The sequence below is a fragment of the Histomonas meleagridis genome (genome assembly GCF_020186115.1).
Source record: "Histomonas meleagridis strain 2922-C6/04-10x chromosome Unknown contig_15, whole genome shotgun sequence".
In the NCBI taxonomy this organism is placed as follows: Eukaryota; Parabasalia; order Tritrichomonadida; family Dientamoebidae; genus Histomonas; species Histomonas meleagridis.
This window is the reverse complement of record NW_027150778.1, coordinates 308,744-336,327: the sequence shown is the minus strand read 5'-3', so window position 1 is coordinate 336,327 and position 27,584 is coordinate 308,744. Positions and strand designations below refer to the sequence as shown.

The 27,584-nt window shown below is 29.0% G+C and overlaps 9 protein-coding genes across 9 annotated transcripts; 6 read left to right on the top strand and 3 right to left on the bottom strand.

The window, feature by feature from the left end:
- Nucleotides 1–7,759: 7,759 nt before the first annotated feature.
- GO595_001821 (uncharacterized protein) lies at nucleotides 7,760–8,749 on the top strand (the record flags this gene model as incomplete). The annotated part of the gene is made up of 1 exon (XM_067914662.1): nucleotides 7,760–8,749. The coding sequence occupies one exon, from the start codon at nucleotides 7,760–7,762 to the stop codon at nucleotides 8,747–8,749; it is 990 nt and encodes a 329-aa protein (XP_067778070.1).
- Nucleotides 8,750–10,015: 1,266 nt separating this feature from the next.
- GO595_001820 (splicing factor 3B subunit 4) lies at nucleotides 10,016–10,675 on the top strand (the record flags this gene model as incomplete). The annotated part of the gene is made up of 1 exon (XM_067914661.1): nucleotides 10,016–10,675. The coding sequence occupies one exon, from the start codon at nucleotides 10,016–10,018 to the stop codon at nucleotides 10,673–10,675; it is 660 nt and encodes a 219-aa protein (XP_067778069.1).
- Nucleotides 10,676–15,364: 4,689 nt separating this feature from the next.
- Nucleotides 15,365–16,126, top strand: GO595_001819 (ribosomal protein; the record flags this gene model as incomplete). Its single annotated transcript, XM_067914660.1, has 1 exon — nucleotides 15,365–16,126. The coding sequence occupies one exon, from the start codon at nucleotides 15,365–15,367 to the stop codon at nucleotides 16,124–16,126; it is 762 nt and encodes a 253-aa protein (XP_067778068.1).
- Nucleotides 16,127–17,481: 1,355 nt separating this feature from the next.
- Nucleotides 17,482–17,793, bottom strand: GO595_001818 (V-type proton ATPase catalytic subunit A; the record flags this gene model as incomplete). Its single annotated transcript, XM_067914659.1, has 1 exon — nucleotides 17,482–17,793. The coding sequence occupies one exon, from the start codon at nucleotides 17,791–17,793 to the stop codon at nucleotides 17,482–17,484; it is 312 nt and encodes a 103-aa protein (XP_067778067.1).
- Nucleotides 17,794–17,926: 133 nt separating this feature from the next.
- Nucleotides 17,927–19,324, bottom strand: GO595_001817 (V-type proton ATPase catalytic subunit A; the record flags this gene model as incomplete). Its single annotated transcript, XM_067914657.1, has 1 exon — nucleotides 17,927–19,324. The coding sequence occupies one exon, from the start codon at nucleotides 19,322–19,324 to the stop codon at nucleotides 17,927–17,929; it is 1,398 nt and encodes a 465-aa protein (XP_067778066.1).
- Nucleotides 19,325–19,752: 428 nt separating this feature from the next.
- Nucleotides 19,753–21,054, top strand: GO595_001816 (putative Rho/RAC guanine nucleotide exchange factor; the record flags this gene model as incomplete). Its single annotated transcript, XM_067914656.1, has 1 exon — nucleotides 19,753–21,054. One exon carries the CDS (start codon nucleotides 19,753–19,755, stop codon nucleotides 21,052–21,054), a length of 1,302 nt encoding a protein of 433 aa, XP_067778065.1.
- Nucleotides 21,055–24,143: 3,089 nt separating this feature from the next.
- GO595_001815 (charged multivesicular body protein 1) lies at nucleotides 24,144–24,689 on the top strand (the record flags this gene model as incomplete). The annotated part of the gene is made up of 1 exon (XM_067914655.1): nucleotides 24,144–24,689. The coding sequence occupies one exon, from the start codon at nucleotides 24,144–24,146 to the stop codon at nucleotides 24,687–24,689; it is 546 nt and encodes a 181-aa protein (XP_067778064.1).
- A 462-nt stretch (nucleotides 24,690–25,151) lies between these two features.
- On the bottom strand, nucleotides 25,152–26,243 carry GO595_001814 (uncharacterized protein; the record flags this gene model as incomplete). Its single annotated transcript, XM_067914654.1, has 1 exon — nucleotides 25,152–26,243. One exon carries the CDS (start codon nucleotides 26,241–26,243, stop codon nucleotides 25,152–25,154), a length of 1,092 nt encoding a protein of 363 aa, XP_067778063.1.
- Nucleotides 26,244–26,952: 709 nt separating this feature from the next.
- GO595_001813 (prefoldin subunit 5) lies at nucleotides 26,953–27,408 on the top strand (the record flags this gene model as incomplete). Its single annotated transcript, XM_067914653.1, has 1 exon — nucleotides 26,953–27,408. One exon carries the CDS (start codon nucleotides 26,953–26,955, stop codon nucleotides 27,406–27,408), a length of 456 nt encoding a protein of 151 aa, XP_067778062.1.
- Between the last annotated feature and the right edge of the window lie 176 nt (nucleotides 27,409–27,584).

The following is a 27,584-nucleotide window of genomic DNA, read 5'->3' as shown; positions in this document are numbered from 1 at the left end:
ATGTTCTCCTAATTTTGTCACTTTTCTGATGTTACACAAAACTAGTCAAAAACAATGATCCTGTTTTTGGCAAACTCCAGATGTAATGTGGCAATTTTTGTATGTGTGTGTGTCCCATTATCTTCCACTCTGAAAAATTCATTGATTTTTCCTGAAGTCAGATCTTCAGATACTTCAGGTAAGGAAGTACTGAATGTTTTTTTTATGGTGTAAAAATTTAAAACTTTAGTGCATGCAATATTACATTATTTTCATTGGTATTTTCAAAAATATCAATTATATATAACTAATAGTAATAAGATACAATGCTAGAACATAATATATTTATGCTATCAACATTTGTATTAACCGTTATTTTATCCTGAAAATATTTATTATACGAAAACAATAAACATGTTTGTTATAACTCATTGTGCAAGATTGCAAAAACGGTTGTTCCTAGAAAAACCCGAGGAAATTGAAGGTATTCTACTCGATCATCTCAATAATTTGAATACAGCGTTCAAAAATCTGTGTTGAAGCCCTAGAAATAACTAAAGAACATTTTTTTTCTATTTACAGGATGAATTCATCCATTTTTTTTCCATACCGAGTTTTAATGCTTTTAGTATATTGCATTTCAATCGGTTGTAACTCCCAAGTAGTTGAAAAAAATTCTTATCGAAATAAATTTACTATCAATATTAAATCATCAATAATAGAAAAAACAGTACCTTACAATGGAGTTAATTTTATGAGAGATTATAAACAAATAAATCCTTATGTTATTAGCAATGAGTTTCGATCAAATCATCTTATGATTCATTACATTGTTTTAATTGTTATGTTTTGTATTATATTATGTTCTTCAAAACATGTACTCGGTAAAGCGCATCTAAAAATTGAGTTAATTCCAATGTTTTTTTCATTGTATTTCTTATTTACTTTTCAAGCTTTTGAAGAATCAACAAGCACATTAATAATTTCTAGTTCAGATGAATTCGATGATGATTATATGAAATATACATTACATGTTATAATTAATGGTGGTGAAATTACACAAATTCCATCAAGTGCATTTTATCAATGGTATTCATTACAAACAGCGGAACTTGGCGACACCATTACATCAATTGGCAATCGTGCATTTTATCAATGTACAAACTTAGAAACCATTAAATTATCTGCAAATTTAGAAACTATTGGAAGTAGTGCATTTTATTCATGTTCATCATTAGTTACTATTCAAATTCCAAGTAAAGTTCGATCGATTACATCAAACGAAAATATATTTTCATCATGTATTAAACTTCGATTTATTGAAGTCTCTAGTGATAATTCATACTATTCGAATGATAATAATGGAATTCTTTATAACAAAGCGTTTACGACTCTAATAAGTTATCCAATTGGAATAGAAAATTCACATTTCGAAATTCCAGAAACAGTTACAACTATTTCCAGAAATGCATTTGTTCGAGGTTATAATTTAGAAAGTGTAACAATTGGAAACAAAGTTAAAACAATTCAAGAATATGCATTCCAATATAGTGGAATTACAAGTATTACAATTCCAAGTTCTGTTACAACATTTGGGCAAAATATATTTTATGGATGTAATAATTTAACAACAATTGAACTTGAACAAGGATTAAAACGAATTGGCGAATTTATGTTTCAAAATTGTAAAAACTTAAGAACAGTAACAATTCCAAATTCAGTTACAACCATATCAACGAATCCATTTATGGGATGTGAAAGTCTTGAATCGATACAAGTATATAATGATAACAAATTATTTTCTAATTATCGAAATGATGACGTATTATATAATAAAAAAATTCAAGATCTTATCATATATCCAATTGGTAAACAAGTTACGACATTTGAAATTCCGAATTCAGTTACATATATTCGACCATATGCATTTTGTTTATGCTCAAAATTGGAGAACATTATATTTAATTCGAAATTACAAACAATTGGACAATCAGCATTTCAATCAACTTCAACATTTAGAACTATTAAAATCCCTGACTCAGTTACAACTATTAATGAAGCTGCTTTCATTTCAAGTTCTAGTTTAGAAACAGTTTATTTCGGTAATGGTATCCAAAAAATTGATACATTTGCATTTTCTTCTTGTCGAAGACTTAAGTGTATATATTATTATTCAGATAATGTACCAACATTTGGTACAAATCCATTTTCTGGCGTAGCTACAAAATATGTAATAACTTCAAATACATATAAAAGTGATAAATTTGGTAATTTGGATGCAACTTTAGGAAGTGAATATGAATGCGAAGCGACATTTACATTTACGCGGTCAAATACATATTCACAATCGAACACATATACACTATCAACTACAATTACAGAATTAAGTACATTTACTGAATCAAATACATATTCACAGTCAAATACGTACACGGAATCAAACACATTTACTGAATCAAATACATATTCACAGTCAAATACGTACACGGAATCAAACACATTCACTGAATCAAATACATATTCACAGTCAAATACGTACACGGAATCAAATACATTCACTGAATCAAAAAATGCGTTTTCATCTGATTTAACAATTTCGCATTCATTCACATTGTCATTTACTTTGACTGTTACTTTATCAATGATTGAAAACAATTATTTGACAAGTTCATTAATAATTACTTTTTCTGATTCAACATTTATATATCAATATGTGGAAGTGATGCACTACGATTATACATTGGGTTTCGTTTCAGGGTATTTTAATTATTATTCCGATTTATATGTGAATTATGAGAACAGGCCTTCGAATCATAATGATGATGATGGTAGTAACGCTAGCACATATGTTATCGTCGTAAGTGTTTTAATTGCTGTTGTTGTTTTTGCTGATATAATCGCGCTGATTATTTTGTATGTTAGGAAAAATAATGCAAATAAAGATGAAGATGACTTTTTAAATGAATTATCGGAAAGTACAAAAGATAATATATAGAAATTCTGAATTATAATAAATAAAATATAAATGTTTTATTTAATTTTTGTGTTTTGTGCTAAGGCGACAGATATTTTTCTTGATTTGTATATCTATGAATTTATGATGTGCTTATTCAATTGAAAGTTTTGTTATTTTGTTTTTCTTTAGTTGTTTATAAATCTTATGAAAATATGATAAAAATTTAAATCAATTAATGTTAAATATTTTCTGATTGGAAAGGTACAGAGTTAAATACAAAAAAATTTAACATGAAAAATAAAATTCGAATAAAATGAAAAAATCTGTACAGATTATTAAGGCTTTTACTAAATTCTCAATATAAAGGTGTGAACTTGCAAGGATATCTCTAGCAGAAAAAAAAAAAAAAAAATAAAAAATATTGGTGTAACAAAAATTAAGTACACAAAATTTATATAATTTTTTTGTTGAAGACATTAATCGATTTAATAATTTGGAAATCATTATAAAGAATTTTTCCTATTGAAAAAGTTAGGCGTTTGACTGTTTCTGCATAAATCACTGAAAATAAAAATCATTTTCTTGTATGAAAAGTAATCAAAGTCAATGGAATAATGCAATGGAATCACTCGAAGACATCATCTTCAATTTAAGTGAAGACAATATCATTAAATCTGTTGAAAAAGCGCTGAATTTGAAAACTCAAAATTTTTCACCATGTTCACCATTAACTATTTGCCGATTAATATATTCATCATCTCTTTCACAAATGAAAGATTTTAATATTTATCTTAATTTCATGAAAAATTTAGAAGCCAAAGAAAATGAAACCAGTGAAAACCAATATGAATTAATTAAAACATTTGGCAATTTTCTTAAAGATATAAATTCTCAAGAATCATATTTTCTTCTCAACAAGATGATAGAAAATAATTTAATTTCTTCAAAACTAATTGAAAACAAAAATTCATTTTATTTTGCACAATATTACCCAATAGATTTAATATATAAATTAAAAGATAATCAAAATACTCCATATCAAAAATATTTCGATGAAAATTATCATAAACTTTCAATAAGAAACTGGAAACTTCATAAAAAATTTATTGAAGAAGGACATAATCCAGATGAACTTGCGCGAATAATTCGAAATGATGAAATAGAAAAACTTCAAGAAATATCATCACATCCAAAATTCGATTTTAATCAAGCAATTCCAAATTCACTTTATGAAAGATGTGATTATATTAATAGAAGGTTTGATGATGTTTCATTAATTGATTATGCAGCATTTTTTGGATCAATAAAATGTTTTAAATATTTACTTATGAATAATGCTGATGTAAAAAGAACAGGTACATATGCTGTTGCAGGTGGAAATTTAGAAATTGTTCATTTATGTGAACAAAATCATTCATTATTTGGAAATGACGCATATGAAACAGCAATTAAATTCCATCGAAACGATATCTTTTTTTATCTTTATGAAAATTCTAAAATTGAATCTTTTTTATTCAGAGATTTTCTTCATTTATTTTTGTATTCATTGGATGAATACTATAATATTAAGATTTTTAACTTTTTCCTCGAACAAGAAAGAATTGAAATAAATATAGAAAATGTTGATATTAATTTTTTTTAATCAAAGTCTCCTTTATTAATATGATTTTTTTAAATAATTAGAATTTCTTTTAATTATTCGATATGATTTTTACTCCTCAACAGTATTATCTTGAAATTGTTGCATTTCTTATTAAGGAAAAAAAGTTGGTATTAACAATATTGATATTTATTTATCAGATTTAAGGTTTATTTTGTTTAAATGGTGTTTTAAAATAATATTTGGTAATAATTTTAAATATTTAAAACATTATTGATTACTGCATCTGAAAATGGTCATTTAGAATTAGTTAAATTACTTCTCGAACAAGAAGGAATTGATATTAATGCTATAGATATTTATTTGTTTTATTTAGAATTTATTTTTTTTATTTGATATTTCAAAATAATATTTGGAAATTATTTAAATTATTTTATACAGCAATTATGCATGCATCTGAAAATGGTCACATAGAAATAGTTAAATTACTTCTTGAACAAAAAATGATTAAGATTAATGGAGATATATGTTTGTTTTATTTAAGATATATTTCGATAGTTTTGGATTTCAAAATAATATTCCATCATTAATTAAATTGTTTCCTTCAGCACTTACACTCGCATCTAAAAATGGTAATACAGAAATAGTTAAATTACTTCTTCAAAAAGGAATTAATATTAATTCTATGGATATTTATTTATTTTATTTAGAATTTATTTTTAAAATTTAGAATTTCAAAATAATATTTGGAAATTATTTAAATCACCCAAAACAGCACTTATGAATGCAATTGAAAATAACCATATTGAAACTGTAAAAATACTTCTCGAGCAAGAAGGAATTGATGTTAATGCTAGAGATATTTTTTGATATATTACGATGCACATTTTGATGATTTTCGATGATATCATAATATTTTGGGTTTATTTTGATTACTTTGGGTTGCACTTATGTATGTAATTTTAACAGGTAATTTAGAAATTGCTAAAATACTTCTTAAACATCCAAAAATTGATATTAATGCTATAAATATTAAAACCTTTCATTTAGGATTCGTTTTCTCAATTTGATATCTCTTTAAATTGTTTGGAACTTACTCTAATTATTTTGGACACCACTTTTATTTGCAACTACATGTGGTTGTAAAGAAATAGCTAAATTACTTCGTGAAAAAGGTGCAAAACAATAAATGTCTAAAAACATTCAGCTATCTAAAATAAAAAACTTCAGATAACTAACTCGATTTAGCTAAAAATTATTAGTAAAAAAAATCGATTTTTATTTTAAAAATATTTAAAACAATCCAGGAAATAGTAATTGGGAATTTTGGTACAATAGAAATTAAGCAAATCACTTTTAATATCGCCAAAAAAATTAAAAATCCGAATTTTGCGAAGTAATATTACTTTATGAATGAAATTTATTTATCTCAGAGTTGAAAGTTTAATTTATTCCAATGATATTTTTTTCGAGGCGCTCTAAAATCATTTTTTTTTTGCACTATAAATTATAGAATATTATATATACCTATCTAATATTTTTTGATGAGTTTCAAAACCTTTTTTATAATTTTGATGAACGTTAAGAAGAATCCGTTTATTAAATAAAAACGTTTAATAAAATAGAAATATAAAAAACAAAAAGGATGGAAAAAAAGCCAGAATCAAATGCAAGAGTAAGACAATTTTTTGGATTTGATCCTATCGAATTTGTAGATGATGTAGTTTGTGCTACATCATTTTATATTAACGGACTTCAAGAATCTTTAAGTTCTTTATTAAGTACAGAATCACTTTCACAAACACGACAAAACGAGATCAAAGAGTAAATTATTTTCTGCATTACAAAGTTCTATTGATTTAAATTCAGACATTTTTGAGTTATACTTAATGCGAAACATTTTTCATATTCCAGTTGATGCAGATTTAACAAGTGAAATTATTAATAAATCTAATAAAAGTATTATAAATAATTCAGGAAGTTCATTTTTCACTGAAGTTCAAGAAGAAGAAGATTTAGATTCAGAATTAACGAAACTTTATCAACGCATTCATGAAGAACAAAAGAAACGAATTATACTTAATGAAAACATCCAAACCAAACGAAATCAAGTTTATCAAACGAATGAAATCGTTAAACGTCTTCCAATGATTGACAACATTGTTAAAAATGCGAAAGAACTTCCAATTTCTGAAATTGAAGAACTTCATCAACGTTTAAATAATATTTATACTCAATTTAAGAGTAAACAAAATGATAAAAATGATAAACAAACATTAGCGTTTCATCAAGCAGCATTTTCATTTGATTAGAATTCAAAAAATTGTTTATCTTCACAAAATAAAATGTAATTGAAATAAATTCTCGATATTTATAAAAATTAATTGTGTTGAAGCGAATTTAAATCAACAAAATATTTTATTTTAATAAAATATGTTTAACTCCATTTAAAAATCATAAATTCTGATTGTTATGTAATGATATTATTTCTTTCTCATTGTCACATAAATTTTCAACGATGAATATTCATATATTATATATGATACAAACAAATAAATAACGTATCTTTTCGAGGGAAGGGTAAAATTTCGATAATATTTACCACCATTCAAATTCGCTCCTATCGTCACTTATCGTTGCTATTATCGTTCAATATAAACCATGCAAAAGTCGATTTTTGTCACTTTTTGGTACCAAAATGATGAAAGAATAAATTTATCTCGTGCTAATCATGATATAATTCTTAGATTTATATTAATCATAGATGTAACTATGCATATATATTATATATTCATGATATCAAGATCGTAGGATGATTGCTATATACGAATTGCTGAAATCGAAAGTCAATTTTATATATATGTATTAAGAAATATGTATGTTTTATTAATAGGCGAAATCCTCCATCAGTTGTCACTTTTAATAATAAACATTTCAATTCCAAAAAGTTGTTTGATCATTGAAAAGAAATGCCCAAGTACGATATTCCTTATTTTAGATTCATTGCTCTCGTATTACTGATTATACTTGCATACATCCAGACACGCTATTATAAAATAACAGATTCTCAACTTTTAAAAAATGATTCAGATGATTCATTTGTGTATAACAAAATAGATAAGGAGGATTATAAAGTTGTTCGGAAGTCAACCTTTTTTCCCCTTCCACTCATAAATCGAAGCGCACCTGAATCCGAAATTAGCTGGGCAGAAAATTTCTTGAAAATGCCAACATGGTCAAATGGCTATCATAGATGTGATTCCAAAGATTCTGAAGTCAGTTGTTATGAACTTTCTCGTGCTGCTCGATTGATTGAACAATGGGAAAACAATTCCATCCAAAAACGCCATATTGGTAAAGTTATTGTCAAGGTCACGAAGGCACCTTTTATTGAACGTCTTACTATGCTTTACCATGGTCTTCAAATTGCTATTTCCACCAATCGAGATTTATACACAGATCGAAATCTCTTTTTACCCATCGAATTACCAAGTGTGATCATGCAACGCACCGGACGAGAATCCGGCAAAGGCCTTCCAAGTGATCATTATGTTTGTTGTTGTGATGTATCGCCTCGATATCCCAATGTTTTCATCAATGGTTATTCTTGGCCACAAGCATTCTATGTACATCATGATATTGCTCCATTTCTTCGCGGCAATTTTGGATATCATGCTGCATATTTTTTAGGAAATTATTTATTTGGCAATAGTACGAAACCTCCAAATAAATGTTTCCATGACACAACTTCAACCATTATTGAAGGCTATCAATCTCAAGGAACAGATTCGGAGCTCAAACCGTGTAATTTTTTCTACACATTACCACGATGCGGAATTGACCCAAGTCAAGCATCAATGATTGCAAACGAAAATTGCAGTCAAAAACACTTTAAAGAGACGTTTTGGTATAACGTTGATGATCCAAATCAAAATGTTTGCGCACTTCGAAAATTAACATCAGCGAAAAGAATCGTCCAAACGTTCGGTTCAAGACTCGGGTTTTGGGCAACAGCATTACAAGGATCGAAGGGTTCTTTTGTAAATACTGTTGATAAGATATGTGTGAACATGACAAACTCACAACAAGGAAGTCTGTGGCATACGTACTGCCCGAATAACAAAAAAGATGTGTTCAAAACAAATTCGTACTTCTTCATATGCGGACCAAATGCAGAAGATGGAAGATTATACTTGGATTATTTGTTGTGGTAAAGTTTATTTGTTGGTTAATAAAGAATAAATTAATGTAGAAAATGAAGGTCTTTTTTTAAAATGATATAAGTATCCAATGTATTTTGAGGCTCTTTTTGATAAATCAAATTCCATTTCATTTAACTCATATGAAGAACCAAAAATAAACTATTTTTCATTTAATATATTTCTATACTTTTTTGCCATGTTTGTTTGGCTATAACACCATAATATTATGATACAGTTTCAAAAATATTGAGTTTTTAAATTCCGCTTTGTTTGATGATGATGAACGTCAAGAAGAATCCGTTTATTAAATAAAAACGTTTAATAAAATAGAAATATAAAAAACAAAAAGGATGGAAAAAAAGCCAGAATCAAATGCAAGAGTAAGACAATTTTTTGGATTTGATCCTATCGAATTTGTAGATGATGTAGTTTGTGCTACATCATTTTATATTAACGGACTTCAAGAATCTTTAAGTTCTTTATTAAGTACAGAATCACTTTCACAAACACGACAAAACGAGATCAAGAGTAAATTATTTTCTGCATTACAAAGTTCTATTGATTTAAATTCAGACATTTTTGAGTTATACTTAATGCGAAACATTTTTCATATTCCAGTTGATGCAGATTTAACAAGTGAAATTATTAATAAATCTAATAAAAGTATTATAAATAATTCAGGAAGTTCATTTTTCACTGAAGTTCAAGAAGAAGAAGATTTAGATTCAGAATTAACGAAACTTTATCAACGCATTCATGAAGAACAAAAGAAACGAATTATACTTAATGAAAACATCCAAACCAAACGAAATCAAGTTTATCAAACGAATGAAATCGTTAAACGTCTTCCAATGATTGACAACATTGTTAAAAAATGCGAAAAGAACTTCCAATTTCTGAAATTGAAGAACTTCATCAACGTTTAAATAATATTTATACTCAATTTAAGAGTAAACAAAATGATAAAAATGATAAACAAACATTAGCGTTTCATCAAGCAGCATTTTCATTTGATTAGAATTCAAAAAATTGTTTATCATGATAAAATTAATTGATTTGTATTTTAAAATAATTTAAATATTTTTTTTCGGAGATAATACATTTTTTTAAAAAATTTTAATTTGCTTTTTTTGAGTTAAGTATTCGAATAATAATACTTAATAAATTATTTTAACCATTTGTATAGTGTGATAGTTCTAAAAACTAAGTAATGTTAAGTTATTTTTTGATTTTTTAATACATCTTCGCCGTTTTCATATAACATGTCCAAACTTTAAAATGGCCACTCCTAATTCAGCACTCCACGAAAATCATGATGCAACAATTTATGTTGGAAACATTAGCGAACACGTTACAAATGATATACTTTTTGAGTTATTTAATCAAGTCGGGCCAGTTCATCGTGTGATCATTCCGCGCGATCATCTCACTTCGAGGAACCAAGGATATGGATTTGTTGAATTTCGTACAGCTGATGATGCTCGGTATGCTTCTACAATTATGGAGGGGGTTCGTTTGTTTGGAAATCCTCTCACATGCGGTCCCTCCACACAAATGGTTGACGAGCAGCTGGACGTAGGCGCCAAATTATATGTTGGAAATTTGGCACCAGAAGTCAACGATTTGACATTACAACATCTATTTTCTCCTTTTGGCCAGTTAGTTACATGCAGAGTTGTCATCGATCCATCTACAGGCAAATCGCGCGGGCATGGATTTGTCAGCTATGGAACTTTTGAAGCTGCTGATGAAGCACGTTTGAAACTCAACGGACAATTTGTTTGCAATCAGCCAATGACTGTAATTTATGCACACAAGACAGAGTCTAAAAGCGGAGAGTCACATGGCGACAAGTCAGAAAGACTCGTGGCGCAAGCAACAATTGCTGCAAATGTTGAGAAAACGATGAACTCCCATTTATTAAGAATGAAAAAGTAATTTTTCCACATGAAATTTGTAAATATTTATTACTACGATCTCTCTCCATTTCACGCGTTTCTTTTATCGAAAGTCAAGAAATTAGATTGAATAATCAAAAAAAAAAAATTATATTTTTATCTTCACAATGATTATCAAATTTGTGTTGAAAATGTAAAATCAAGTTGAACTTTGCAAAAATGGTTTTCTAATATATTATCAGATGAATCAAACATAGTTAATAGTTATTAATATTATTTACTGGTGTAATTAATGGATTTAAAATTCGTTAAGAGAATTTAGAAAAACAAATGGAATGAAAAAGACATATGGCGAATCAATCATGTTCTTTTGAGATAATGTTTTTAAGATATAAAAGAATCTGCTTTGCATAACGATGTATTCTAAGATGTTTCTTAAATAGGCTTCCATGGAAAAACTTTAATCTGTTCATTAAATGGTAAATCAAAACGCATAAAAGAATATATTCATTTTAAATCACACGCGATATTTATAACAAAAAACAATTACAAGGAAATATTTCTTTGAATTGTTTATTAAATTGACACTAAGTCATTTTATCAGATTTTTTGGAAAGTTTAAAACATTTCTTGCTAAAGCAATTCTATTTTTAATATAATTTAAAGTGAATGTTATATTTACTTTATTTAATATTATTATTTTAGATATATGAACAATCATTTTTATTTTATTATAATTTTTTGTTTATATTGAACCCATTAATTTTCCTCATCATTTAATTACGATTTACATCTTGAATTAAAACTTTCACTTTAGTATTACATTTGAATACGTTGGTTTTCCATTGGCACTTCTTGTTTCTTTTATTGATTTAAAATGAGTTCTATGGACTTTAAGTGTGAAATTTATAGTATGTGATGAGAATAAACCATATACTGTTTAGTGTTGTGCCTTATCATCATATTGAAGGTATCAAAGTTATTTGTCACATCCATTTAATATCATTGCAAAAGTTTTATTGTTAAAATTAACACGATTGCAATGCATTATGTTATATATCATCTAAATATTTTTTTTGTTTCAGAATATTCAAACAATATTTAAAATTATCATTACAAAAGATACAAATATTCATAAAAATTGTATTTTAATTGATAATCATATTATATTTGTTCAATAAATTTTTCTTCTTGAAAATCTTCTGCAAATGGATCTTTTTCAATATTTATGTTACTTATTCCCATAGTAAATGTATTCGTCGTTTCGTTTTCATTTTGTTCTGATTTATCATCATTTTCATAAATTTCTTCTTTTTTATTTCGAATATGTTTCAATAATATAATTAATAATGTGATAATAACTATAACTATAACTATTACACAAACAGAAATGGCAATAATTGTTGTTTTATTATCATTATTTTGATTATTATCATTAGAATGAAACATTGTAAAGAAATCGGAATAATAATTATAATAAGTCGAATAAATAATAATCGTATATTTGTAATAAATAAATTCTGTTTCATTATATGAAAATGCCGAATTATTTATATATAATGAAAATGTTTTCGTTTTTGTTTCATAAATAGTTAATGAATGTGTAATTGATAATGTAATTGTTAATGTATATGAAAATGATAATGTAATATCATTTTGAAGTGATGAAGTAAATGTATTCGAATTAGGAAATGTACTCGATTGACTAAATGAATATATTTCTGAGAATGAAATTGAATCTGACTGTGTATATGTATTTGAATTAGAAAATGTATTCGAATTAGGAAATGTCCTCGACTGACTAAATGAATGCGTTGGAATTGGTTCGCATATTCCTTCTGTGTTTTCTTTATCGACATCTAAATTTCCAAATTTATTGCTTTTATATGTTGAATATGTGATAACACTTGTAAAAACATTATAAAATGCATTTTCACTAATATCTGGTTCGTTGTCTCCATAATAATAAATACATTGAAGATTATAACAGTTCGAAAATGCTGAACTTCCAATTTCTCTTATTCCATATCCAAGTGTTAATATCATTAAATTAGAACATAACGTAAACGCATAATTGCCAATTGCTGTAACTGAATTTGGAATTGTAATGTTTTTGATTGATGAACATGATGAAAATGATGAATCACCAATTGTTGAAACATTTTCTCCAAAAATAATTATTTCTAAATTAAAACATGACGAAAACACAGAATTTCCAATATCTGATACTGAGTTACCAAAATTCACTGAAACAACTAAAGGCCATTTTGAAAATGAACCACCTGGAATTTCATAAATATTTTCACTGATAGTTATAAATTTTGTGTTATTTTTATATTGGTTAATATCTTTAAATTCATTTGAATTTATGATTGAAAGTGTTGAATTACCTTCATGAAATATTTGATAAGAATTCATGAAAAACATAACAAAAATTAAAACATTTTTCAATTTATATTTGGTCATTAATATTTTCTGAGCTGAAATTGTATTTTTCTGATAAAATTTGACGTAAATAACCGAAAACATCATTGAAAAAATGAAGGTTAAATGCAGTAAAACATTCAAAATGTTTGGTCCTTCTTCTTTGTCGTTCTGCACCATCAAAAAATGTGAAAATTCACGTTTCAAAGGAGATATATCTATATAAGATTCATTAAAAGTTTCCTCAAATATGCTATTTTTGACAAATGTATTGGTTTCAAAGTCTTTTTTCGAAATGTTTGAAAAATATGTTCTTTGAAATTCTTGTTTGTTATTAAAATAATGATGTACAATTGCTGTAGATTCATTGTTTGGTATCAAATTTAAAAGTAATTTGTTTATCAAAACTTTATAATTATTGTTAAATTCTTTAGATTTTTTGACCATAATTTCATTAATTGCAGCTTCTCTATCACATTTGAAAGTAAAAGCTTCCTTGTTTTTGTCTTTTTGTATTTGTAATATTTCTTTTTGTCTAATATTAGGTTTAATGAGCTTTATATCGGTTCTAAATCGTTTCATCATGATCATAATGCTGAACAAAAGGAAAATTCTCATTTTTCAGCTTGCAATATATCTTAGAACCTTCACCAAATATACATCGGCTTTCACAAAAGTTTAAAATCTCACGGTTAAACATTAAAAAACCTGTCGTTTAATTGTGGTTTTTCACATCAACCTTGGAACATTTTAATTAATATTTTAAAGTGACAATCAAAGAAACAGCTTTAAAACATTATTAATACACTTTTAAATAACTTGATGAATATATGTTATAGAATCGGATTTGTGCTTTGATTTGGTATGCTTTTCATGTGTTTATAGTGTTTTCATCATCATGAAATTAATTCTTGTTTATAGCAATTGGTAATTCTGTCGTTTTCTGTTTTTAAAGTTCATTACTTTATTTGATAAGCTCTTTATGAACAAAATCATTTTCAGCGTATCTTTAATTTAAATAATATTGTTTGGTATTATGAACAATGAATTCAAGTAAAGCTCATTCAAAAAGATCCAACATTTAATGTAATCATGATCAAAAATATTGATCTTTTTTCAACATTTTATCCCTTGTTATATTTACATTCAGTAATAATAGTTATACATCCTTATTTTCGAAATTTCTTATCAAAATAAAATAAATGAAAACATTAAAAAGTCCAAACGATAACATCATTAATCAGATTTCATTTTATTTTACATAACAACAAAATAATTTTATATTTGCATAAAAAAATAAATTTGATAATATTTTTTATTACACATTTTATTCATAGCCAATTGTCTTCATCTTCTTTCACAATATCTTCAACTAAACTATTTACTTCTTCGATTTGCTTTGTACTTGATGTTGTCGTATCCTTAAATTGTAACTTTGATTTCGATTTTTCTTTCTTGTTGTTACTTTTCACCAAAAATATAACAATTCCAACAATGATCAAAACAAATGCAAATGATCCGCAAATAATTCCAATCAAAACATTTGTTGTAATTCCATTTGGCGAATTTTCATCGGAAGCATGAAACATTTTAAAGAAATTGGAATAATAATTATGATGAGTCGAATAAATAATAATCGTATATTTGTAATAAATAAATTCTGTTTCAATATATGAAAATGTCGAATTGTTTATATATAATGAAAATGTTTTCGTTTTTGTTTCATAAATAGTTAATGAATGTGTAATTGTTAATGTATATGAAAATGTTAATGAAATATCACTTTGAAGTGATGAAGTAAATGTATTCGAATTAGGAAATGTCCTCGACTGACTAAATGAATGCGTTGGAATTGGTTCGCATATTCCTTCTGTGTTTTCTTTATCGACATCTAAATTTCCAAATTTATTGCTTTTATATGTTGAATATGTGATAACACTTGTAAAAACATTATAAAATGCATTTTCACTAATATCTGGTTCGTTGTCTCCATAATAATAAATACATTGAAGATTATAACAGTTCGAAAATGCTGAACTTCCAATTTCTCTTATTTCCATATCCAAGTGTTAATATCATTAAATTAGAACATAACGTAAACGCATAATTGCCAATTGCTGTAACTGAATTTGGAATTGTAATGTTTTTGATTGATGAACATGATGAAAATGATGAATCACCAATTGTTGTAACATTTTCTCCAAAGCCCATGATTTAACGGTTTCTTTTTAAACGTAAAAATAAATTAACGGTTTCTGTTGTGACCTAACGATAAGTTAACGGCTTTGGCCCTCCTTTGCTCCCGATGCAAGCTGATAGAGAATCCTCCATCAAGAAGATGCTCGCTGCTAAAGTTCACATTGGTTCATCCAATCTTTCGTTTGGAATGCAACCATATGTATTCACACGCACAAAAACAGGAACACACATCATTAACCTTGGAATGACTTATGAAAAGATCAAACTTGCAGCACGTATGATTTATGCAGTTGAAGAACCACGTGATGTTCTTGCTATTTCCGCTAAACCATTCGGTCAACGTGCAGTTCATAAGTTTTCACAATTCCTTGGTTGCCTTTGCATTAACCAACGTTTCACGCCAGGTTTCTTCACTAACCACTCAATCAAAGGTAAATTTATGGAACCACGTCTTATCATTGTTTGTGATCCAAACACTGATACACAAGCTATCACTGAAGCTGCATATGCTAACATCCCATGCATTGCACTTTGTGACACTGATGCCAGCCTTCGTTTTGTTGACTGTGTCATTCCATGCAACACCAAGAATAAGACCTCAATTGGTCTTGTCATGTGGTTACTTACACGCGAAGTCTTACGTCTTCGTGGCGAACTTCTCCGCACACAAGAATGGAAAGTTCTTCCCGATCTTTACTTCTATCGTGATACACGCGATGAACAAAACATCCAAGAACAAATCGATCACGAAGGAGAAGAAGCAGTCGCAACTGATGTTACAACAGTTGATTCTACACCTACTGCTGATGGTGGTGCAGCACAATCAGAACAAGAATGGAACAATGCTGGCGAAGGTGCTGGTTGGTAAATAAAAGCAAAAACATTTCCCTTTTGCTAATTTTTAGGAAATTGATTTCTTTATTACATTTTGGAGTTTTATCATAAAAAATTGTATTGTTTTTACATTTGTAATTAATTCTCTGTTACTATAAAATTTATATATTGTGATGCATAATTTTTTTCCTATCTCTTTTTTTAATGCATATAAAAATCTACTCAATAATATCCATGTAAGCCAAATGATTTCATCCCATCAATATATGACAATCTCAAAGCAGTAAGAGAATATTAATACATTTGTGTTTTTATATCAAAAACGTGCCTTTGGCACTCTTTCTATCACAATATAATTCTTGCATTTTAAGTTTCTATAAAAGTTAACTTTGGTTTTAGTGAGATCAAGAACATTGTCGTGAAATAACAATAAGTTATGGTGCTGCAGAATTTGGACCTACATTAAATAAACGAATACGAATGAATTCAAAATGATTTAATGTGAAAAATCGATATTTAGTAACCATATATGTGTATGCATGGACTTATTTAAAACATATAGTTTTGAACATGGAAGATCAATAAAAATTTTGATCATGTTTTAAAACATTTACCGTGGAAATGTGTGAATTTGGTACACCTTTGGAATTTATTCTTCATTTTGAAAGGATGGAGGAATAAATTTAATTCTGATTTCTTTTTCTTCATCTTTGATATGAAAAACTTTGGGTTCATTATTCAGAAATCTTGTTTCTGAATAAGGAACACTTGAATTTTCCATATTCCAAAAATCAAATTTGGTTGATTCATCTAAACACTGGAAAAAGAAGCAGTACTTAGAGGCACATGAAGGAACAGAAACTGATTGTCCATCAGAACAATGTGCCACGTAATCCATTTTTGCTTAAGTGACTTTTTTAATACTTTACTTTGCTGAATACACAAAATTTTAAATTTTAAAATTTTGATCAAATATACTTCTTCTCCATGAAATCAATATTACACCTTGAACAAATTGTCTTTAATTTAACACAAGGAAATCTTGAAATGAAAGTCCAAAAAATAATAGGAAAATAAGATTGAATTTTCCATATTCGTTTTATCTTTTAATATGTAGATTAGTTTATACAGCATTTTGTTATAACTTTTCTTTGAATTATTTAGTTTTAATTTAAATGAAACTAGAAGAAATAAATAATTTACATCTCGTTGTAAATCAACAAGAAAGAATCGTATTATTTTATTCAAAAAAAATGATTGAACAAAACTTATTACGAAAAAATCATCCGTAAAATATTTGTTCACGAAACTAAAGCAGAATGCAAAAATCAATTGAATTCATTCGATTACGTAATCCAAATCAAAGCAAAAGAATATTTCATTTCATTTTTAGTCTGTAAATGCTCTGAATCTATCTTCGATTTCGTTGTACAATTGCTTATAGTGGTCGACACATTTCTCTTCACCATCTTTGGGATCCACGAATTTCATTTGGATCAGCTTTTGTATCTGTGGTGCCAAGAAGTTCGCTATTGATTCGTATGTGACTCTTTTCTCTCCTGACGCCGCCTCATTGAGTTCGTGTTTCGCCAAGTCATAGAAGTGCAGCATGTTCTTCAGCATCCAGAATGTCTTCCACATCGGCGACACCTTATCGTACGGCGTGTAGCTGTTTTGCTGCAAGAAGTCCTCTCGAATCATTCTCGCGACTTCCAGTGTCAACTTGTCAGGTTCCGCCAGCGAGTCCTTGCCGACCAATTGCACAATTTCCTGCAGTTCTTGTTCCTCCTGAAGCAGTTGTCTCACTTCAGTTCTTAACGATGGGAAGTCGGGATCAAACGACACGAAGTATGGCCTCAACACGTCGTCGTACTTCGAATATGATAATGTCCACGAGACAGAAGGGAAGTGTTTCCCTTTGCGCAAGCTTCTTATCGAGTCCCCAGAACACTTGCACGACTTGCAGTGTGGCTGTGGTCACTGGATCGCCGGCGATATCACCGCCAGGTGGAGACACAGCGCCGACAACAGTAACTGATCCTTCGCGTCCAGGGTTACCGATTGTGCGCACTTTGCCTGCGCGCTCGTAAAATGAGTCCAAACGAGCGCCTAAGTACGCAGGGAAGCCCGAGTCTGCTGGCATTTCGGCCAAACGACCGGAGATTTCACGTAACGCTTCGGCCCAACGCGATGAAGAGTCCGCAAGCATTGTCATGTTGTAGCCCATATCTCTGTAGTATTCGGCTAATGTGATGCCGGTGTAGATGGAGGCTTCACGAGCAGCAACGGGCATGTTCGAAGTGTTCGCAACAAGACACGTGCGGTCCATAATTGGATGCTCGACGCCATTAAGTTCGCAGGTGAGTTCGGGGAACTCCATAAGTACTTCGGCCATTTCGTTTCCACGTTCGCCACAGCCGACATAGATAATACCATTGGAGTTGGAGTATTTGGATAACGCTTGTGAAATAACTGTTTTGCCGCATCCAAATGCGCCTGGAATTGCACATGTACCACCTTGGACAACTGGAAATAGACAATCGAGAACACGCTGACCAGTGATAAGTGGATATGTGCCATTAAGTTTTGATGCAAATGGTCGTGGTGTACGAACAGGCCATTCTTGAAGCATTGGATATTCTCGTTCTTTACCGTCAAACTCGATACAGACTATTGGCTCTTTAACTGTGTATGACCCGGATTGTGCAAGCCATTTAAGGGTTCCATGTGCTTTGGGTGGTAACATAATTTGATGACGAATTAATGATGTCTCTTGTACGTAGCCTACAATGTCACCGCCTGTTAATGGATCTCCAACTTTAAGTTTGTCATTTGGTACAAATGGCCATTGACGATCCATATTTAAAGCAACAGCATCAACACCACGTGGAATGAAAACGCTTCCACTCTTTTCACTGATATCTTTAAGTGGACGTTGAATACCATCATAAATATTTGTCATAAGACCTGGACCTAATAAAACAGAAAGTGGCTTTCCAGTACCTGTAACAGGATCACCAACTGTAAGACCTGATGTTTCTTCATATACTTGGATTGTAGCTGTATCATGTTCTAATTGAATGATTTCACCAACTAATTTTTCTTTACCGACACGAACTAATTCATACATTGCGGCACCAGTCATCTTCTCTGCAATAACGACGGGACCACTAATCGAGTAGATAGACCCACAGAGCTGTTCTTGACGATTTGCTTCGACTGTTGTGAACATTCTGTAATTGTGATATGTTTTGGTCAAACAATTTAATTCAGAAATGTCATGTGAAATATGGTTGGAACTTATCACCTCTTTACACAATTTTGTGAAGTTTACGTAAATAACCAAAAAAGAATTCATTCCATTCATGACTTTTTTTTTATAATAACATTAATTAGAAATCTAGAATTGAAAAATGCTATACCCCGTTTAGAGAAATTATTTTGATTTTTTTTTGAATTTGAAATTTTAATTCAAATTAAATTTTTACTTATAATGATTTAATTTAAAACATTTGGCTCCTTCATTAACGAACTTTAAAATGCTATTTACCGAAGTGGAAGAAGAAAAAATTGCATAGAGTTTGTGTGAAAATTTATTGGTGTCAGATCTGACGGGTTCGCATTCAAAAAGTTGTGTCGAGTCAAATTTAGAACACCCAAATGAGCCAAGAAAAAGCGGAAAAGCAACGACAGAATGTGATTGAAGAAATCATCAAAACAGAGGAGAAGTACAACGGCAACCTTCATGAGATTAGTGAAGTTGTCTGTATTCCATTAGATAAGTTATTTAAAGAAGGTCGAATGTCAATTCCTACAGGTATTCCAACACTTTTCGAAAAGCTTTCCAAAGTACAAAACGCCAGTGATTCATTAATGCAAAAGTTAGTAGAATTCAAAGAATCCACAGATCCTAATCGATCAATTGGACATTGTTTTGATGATTTTGCCGAATCCATTGATATCTATTTCGAATACATTCGCGAGTTCCACATTTGTAACTCACTTCTTATTGAAGAACGTAAGAGAAAAGGTGCATTTGATCATTTCCTATTAGATTGTGAAACAAGACTTCGTGACACAGTCGAAGCGTATCTTATTATGCCTGTGCAACGTCCACCACGTTATCGTTTGTTGTTACAAGCGTTACTTAAGACTACGCCTGAAGGCACTGACGAAGAAGTGATTCGAACTGCGGTTGAAAAAGTGTCAGAGGAAATCTCCAAAATCGACGACCGCATTTCAGAGTTTGATGAAGCCGTTCAAATGGGAGAACTTCAGTCACGATTTTCTGACTTTGAATTCTTCACATTAGGTCGCCGACTTTTATGTAATACTGATGCACTAAAGTTTTCACGTAAGTGGACAAACTCGCGACATCTTATATTGTTTAGTGATCTTCTCTTAGTTGCGGAGCCAGGGCTCTTACCGCAAAGTCTTAAAGTCAACAAGATATATAAAAGCGGCGAATACCTTATTGTCCCAGTTAACGACAACAGTCCATTTGAAAACGCAGTTGACGTGAAACAAAAGAAGAAAAGTTTCCGATGTAATTTGCCCGACTTAAAGACTAAGAACGCGTTTCTTGAAGCGTTTAATCGGATGTTAGAGATGAACAAAATTGACATTAAAGCACTTGAGATGAAAGGCTTCTCACCCGTCTGGATCCCTGATGACCAAGCGCCACTTTGCATGCATTGTAAGTCGAAGTTCACATTCATTAATCGTAGACATCATTGCAGATTCTGCGGCGATTGCATTTGTAGGAACTGCTTCAATAACAAAATTAAGTTGCCTGGAATATCAGAGAAGCCAATGAGAGTATGCCCAAAGTGTTACACTCATATTAGGGAATTGTTGGCAGAAAGTGGTGAAAACGTTCATGGAAATGAGAGCGAAACGTCAGAGAGATCGAGGAAATACGAGGACAACTTGTCCGATTCGTCAGACCAAATATACGTTTAAAATCAGTTCTTTCGGTAAAAAGATGAAATTTGTGATTAAACGTTCGCAAGATGATGAAACAAAAAATTGTTTAATAAATATCCTTAAAACGATTTACATTGTACGTTTTGGCTTCGGTCTAAAGAAGTGTTGGCAATGGACGGATTATACAAAGAGATGCGCTTAATATGTTTAGTGTGATTTGTTTTGGTTTCACTTTGGGCCAATACGTAAAGTTCACAAAAATAAAGCCACTTTTAACTGCAATTTTTGTCAAAGATTAACTATTTCTTAGTAATTTGACGATTTCTGTATAATATCTGTTTGATGCATACATAAGTGCTGTATTAAATAATTTAAATAATTTCCAAATTTTATATTGAAATAGGAAAAAATTATTAAAACAAATTTTAAATAAAACAAATAAATATCTTTAGCATTAATATCAATTCCTTCTTGTTTAAGAAGTAACTTAACTATTTCTGTATGTCCACTTTGAGATGCTAATATAAGTGCTGTATCAAATAATTTAAATAATTTCCAAATACTACCATAAAATATTGAATTATTAAAATAAATATTAAATAAAACAAATAAATATCTTTAGCATTAATGTCAATTCCTTCTTGTTCAAGAAGTAATTTAACTATTTCAGTATGTCCACTTTGAGATGCTAATATAAGTGCTGTATCAAATAATTTAAATAATTTCCAAATATTATTTTGAAATAAGAAATTCTTAAAATAAATTCTATATAAAACAAATAAATATCTTTAGCATTAATATCAATTCCTTTTTGTTCAAGAAGTAATTTAACCATTTCGATGTGATTTTTTTCAGTTTCAACATATAATATTGATTTAAATAATGAAAATAATTACCAAATACATATTTAAAATATCAATTTATTGTAATAAACATAAAATAAACAGAAAAAATGCTGACATCATTAATGTTTTCTTCTTTTTTAAGAAGTATTTTAAATATTTCAGTTTGATCATTTCGTGATGCCAATAAAAGTGCTGTATCATATATAACAATAAAATTCCGAATTTCTTATTAAAACCCAAATTTTTTAATATCAATTTTGTATAATACATACAAATATCTTTTAATTTTGAGTTAATTCCTTTTTGTTCAATAAGAAATTAAACAATTCCTCTATAACCTTTTATAGATGCTATCATTAATGATGTTCTAAATAATTTAACAAAATTCCAAATATTATTTTAAAATATCAAAACATTAAAACATATTTTAATAGAAACAAACAAATATTTTTAGCATTAATATCAATCCCTTCTTGTTTCATAATATATTGAATAAGTTCAATATTTCCTGATTCTAATGCGAAAACTAAAATGTTTTTTGGAATTTGATTATGATCAAGAAAATATTCGACAAGATATAAATTACCTGTTTTCGCTGATACATTAATTATATATTCATCGAATTTGATTTCTTCTTCTAAAAATGAAAGAATTTCATAATTACCAATGTTAATACATTGATAAATTTGTTCTTGGAATTTAATATCAGTTAATGTTTGTGTGTTACTTATATAATATCCAAAGTTTTTAAATGGAATTTTGTTTGTAATTACATATGTTAATAAATGTTGTTGATTGTTTTGATCTAGTTTTTCGATTTTGTTTTCATAAATATATTTAAAGATATCATTTCGATGAAATTTAATTGCGATTTCATAAACATCGTCAAATGTCGAATGATTTTGTTCACATAAATAAATAATTTCAAGATTTCCACCTGCAATTGCATATTTACCTATGTTTTCGACTTTTGCATTATTCATTAGTAAATATTTAAAACATTGAATTGCTCCAAAAAATGCTGCAAAATCAATTAATGTAACATTTTCTTTGTTAATAAAAGAATATCGTTCACAAAGCGATGGTCTAACGATTTGATTAAAATCAAAATCTTCTTGTTAGAATAAATGAAAATCGTTCATAAAGTGATGGTTCAATTGTTTGGTTAAAATTGAAATTTGTTTGTGATGATATTTCTTGAAGTTTCTCTATATCATCATTTCGAATGATTTTTGATATTTCATTCGGATTAACTCCTTCTTTAACCAATTGCTTATGAAGTTCCCAATCATTTTTTGATAATTTTTTATAATTATTTTTAAATTCTTTATATAATGACTCTTTAGAATCTTTTTTCTTGTTTTCTTCTTCAGTTTTATAATGTGAAAAATAATTAGTATTAAAGTTTTTGGTAATATTTATATTAATTAATTCTTTTTCAATCATTTTTTCAATGATATAATATGTCTCTTGTGTATTAAATTCTGATATATAATTAGTAAAAATTTCAATAATTTTTGGATTGTTGTGAAGAATTGCTTCTTCTTTAGACTGAATTTCTTGCAAAAAATTGAAATATATTTGGATCGATTCTCTTTGAGATGAAAATGCTGAATAAACTAAAACAATTATACAATAATTAAATGTAAAAGGAAAATCTCTATCAAATAAATTCATTGTTATTGCAACAGAAATTTTAAAGTTTTTGTAATATTGTATATAACCTGTTCTAAAAAAATCAACTTTTGCATATATACAGATTGGCTTTTGATTGATGCATTATTTGCTTCATTTACTGATTCAAGTATTTGTGTGCTTTTCAGTCATTAAAATTGAACTTTTTTAATTTCAAAAAACGATACGTATCGTCCTAGTATTTCCATTTAACGAAATGATTAATGTATTACTTAAAGAAATGTACAATTAATAAGGAAGTAGTGCATATGTTTTCGTGTTTTTAAATTTTTTTGACATTAATTTTTAATTGAAAAAAAATGTTAAAAAAATGTAATAATGAATTGTCATCAATTTTTGATCATGTGATATGTTTAATTCATTGTTAAAAAAATATTGCTGTGGATTTAATGATAATTTTGGGTTTTGCGTCAAAGGCATTTTTTGTGTGTATTTAACCGCCGAAATCCACAGTTTTGCCAAACAAAGTTTATCAAAAACCACTCATGAACCACTTTTTCAGCAGAGGGCTTAACCGTTGTTTTGGGGGTTTTCACCGAAAAATTCTCAAAAATTTCAATAAAACGGCAAACACTATTTTGGAAAATGTTTGATCAGAGAAGCTTCCAGGTTAAGATGCAGGGCAAATCCCTCGAAAGAGAGGCTAAGAGGCTCCAGAAAGAAGCGTTAAAAGAAAGGAAGAAGGCAAAGGCCGAACTTAAAAAAGGAAATAGAGCTACAGCAAATCTTTACGCTCAAAACGCAGTCCGATTTGAACAACAAGCTACACAACTTCTTCAAAGCTGTGCAACAACTCAAGGTTTCGCCACTGATATGCGTCAAGCTCAAGTTTCTGCAGACATGGCAAGAACAATGAACAGAGCTACAGCAGGAATGGAAAAATGCAGCAAATCTGTTAACCTAGAAAAAATTTCTGCAAACCGTAACAAGATGGACGGATTAAAGGCAAGAATGGGAGCTGCAAACGATTTAATGAATAACACTGAGGGTGAAATGGAATTAAACGCTGGAGCTGAGGATCTTCTTGCTGCTCTTGAAGCAGAAAATAATGAAGATGCCATGTTACAAATGGCTGATATCCCAACAGGAATTCCTTCAATGGGAGAACAACAAGCTTCAACCATACATTAAGGTATTAATTAAAAAATCAGCATGATTTTTTATTTTTTAACTAAACATTCCCACAATGTAATTAAACGTTTTCAATTCAAAAAAAATTGTCTTCAGGGCACCCCAAATAAATTATTTTGAATTGATATTGAATATTAACGGTTTTGTCTTTTATGATAATTTTTGTCCAATTAAATCATTAACTAGACCATTAAGCACTGGATTTACAATATATATATATATATATATTTTTGAAGAAAAAGTTAAAATGTTTTATAACTCAATTTTTTGGTTATGCAAAAATCTTTCTGGATGATCTTCCTGTAAATAATTGCTCAGAATATTCTTAAACATGTTTAGCATGAACAAGTTATTAATCATTTGATACTTTGAGTATAATTTCTTGTTAATTACATTAATTTCATTTATTATAAAACATATCTAAAGTGTAAAAAAACGAGAAAATCACTACATATTTACTTTTTAGTTATTGCCATACTCGACGAATTGTAAACCATCATCATATTCATAAGCAGGACAATGGAAACAAGGTGTTGATGAAATATATTTCACTGATTTCACCTTAACCCTTTTAACACCTGCACAATAAATTGATTCGTACACAGTACTAAGTCCAAGAAAACTTAGGAAGAACCATAAAAATTTTCCAAAGCAACTGCTCGTAAACTTGTGAAAACGTGGCACTTTTCCTTTACCGGTCGCCATTAAAAACGGTTTCATTCCATCAACGAATTGCTCTGTTTCAATTGATATGTTTTCGGGTTCAGCACCGTTCTCTATTTCTCTGGTAGTCATATCTTTCTTCATTTCATGGATATAGTCTTTTAGTTCTTTTGTATATTTGAATTTAAGTTTTGTCTTGACTAACATGTACTTATTATGAGAAACATGTAAAATTGGACTACGTTCTTCCCATGAAACATATGGAGCTGCTTGTTGAAATGGAATTGTAAATGATGTTACACTTTTACCTCTACGAAAAGAATAATGAATACCTCCTTTCAGATGAATAACTGGTGGGCCACGAAGTATAGTATTTACATAATTTTCAAACTCATCTTTTTCTAAACATTTTTCAATCATCATTTGATGAATAAATTTAGGATCATTTTTCGGTTTGCAACCCTGGCAACCACAAATACTGGATATGCAGCAGACAGCAAGTGTAAAGAATAATGGAAAAATGATAATTGGAATAAATTCGGTTGAATCAGTACTTGCAATACAATAAATGCCCATTATCGCTATAGACCAATAAGTTCCGATCAGGAGATTAAGAAATATTGCTAGAAATGGAGGTCTGAATTTGCGACAACAAATGCAAGAACATATGAAGGATATTATTACTGGAAGAACAAAGCATGCCCATATAATGAAAAAGTATGAACGAAAGTCGTAACAAAAACGAATTGTTGTGAGAGAAAGGCAAACATATTCGTCCTTACTTTCAAGAAGGCAATAATCATAGCAACTTTTCTTTGAGCCTGGGCAAGTGCCATCTGCACGAAAATAATTTGCTGTCGAACAGCTTGAAAAGAAAATTGTGAAAAGCATTATGAAGTTACGTTTTTTTGTTTTCAAATTCAAGAATCGTTAAACGACTTTTTCTGTATTTTACTTGACAAATAAAAACCGTTCATTCAGAAATAACGAACGAACTTTAAACTTTTTGAGATCATGGTTTGGAAAAAACCGGCTATCGTTGCGCCAAATACACAGTCAAAAAAATTTGTTGTTCATGAACTAATAAGATAACATTTTTGATCACTTTTTAGTTACTACTGATACTACCTCAAAATTTAATAAAAGTAACATTGCATCATTAATAAGAAAAAAATGATTTTTTCCAAATGACTTTTATAACCTCGAATTTTCGAAATACATTTATAGCTATTCACCTAGACAAAATGTGTAATCAAGAATTCTTGTTGTTTATTGTAAAACATAAAAAATGCAAAGATATAAAAAGGATAATGAGTTATATACGCAGTAGTTTTTGAAAAAGTGAAATAATAAAATTTGGTAAGAGAATTGAAACATATTGTAATCAGGTAATTGATTAATTTACTTTTCGAAAAAAAAATCACTATTTAGAATTCGAATTCTTCTCTTATGTTTTTGTACTGTAGGTCAATATAATACAATTTTATCCATACATTATGCTATTTTTGTTCAATTCTAACAATTAACACACATTCATCACCCAGAAGTTCAAACCGATTATTTTGACAAAGTCTGTTTGTATTTTAAAAAGTGACTTCAAATGGCTGCACAGCAACTTCCGCTTTCTTCGCTTTCAGTCGATCAACTTATGATGTTAAAAACGCAATTAGAAGGAGATCTTGATAAACTCACAGCACAAATAAAAATGACCAATGAATCAGTTAGAAATTCCCAAAATGCAAAAGAAGCTCTTGCAACATACAGTGCTTCACAACCTGGGAAAGAAATGTTAGTTCCCATGACAGAATCTATGTATGTTCATGGCACAATTCTTGAAACTAAACGCCCAATAATTGAAATTGGTGCAGGATACTTTGCTGAAACGTCAGTTGACAATGCTACTCAATTCTTTAGCAGAAGGATTAGCAGATTAAATAGTCAACAAGAGAAATTAGCAACTCAATTCAAAGAAAAACAGCAACAATATCAAGTTACTGTGCAAATCATCAATCAAAAGCTTAGCAGCTATAGGTCGGCTCCAAAGACCCCACAATAAAATCGATTTTCATATTTTGTTTTTAATCAATATAAATTAAAATCCTTATTCGTGACCAATTCTTCAAGGTGTATGTGTAAAGTTTAGCTTTTAAATTTTATGTATATTTCCCTTGAAAAAATGATATTTGCAAATCATTTTCTTTTAAATAAATTTAAAACCAGCTATTAGAGGAA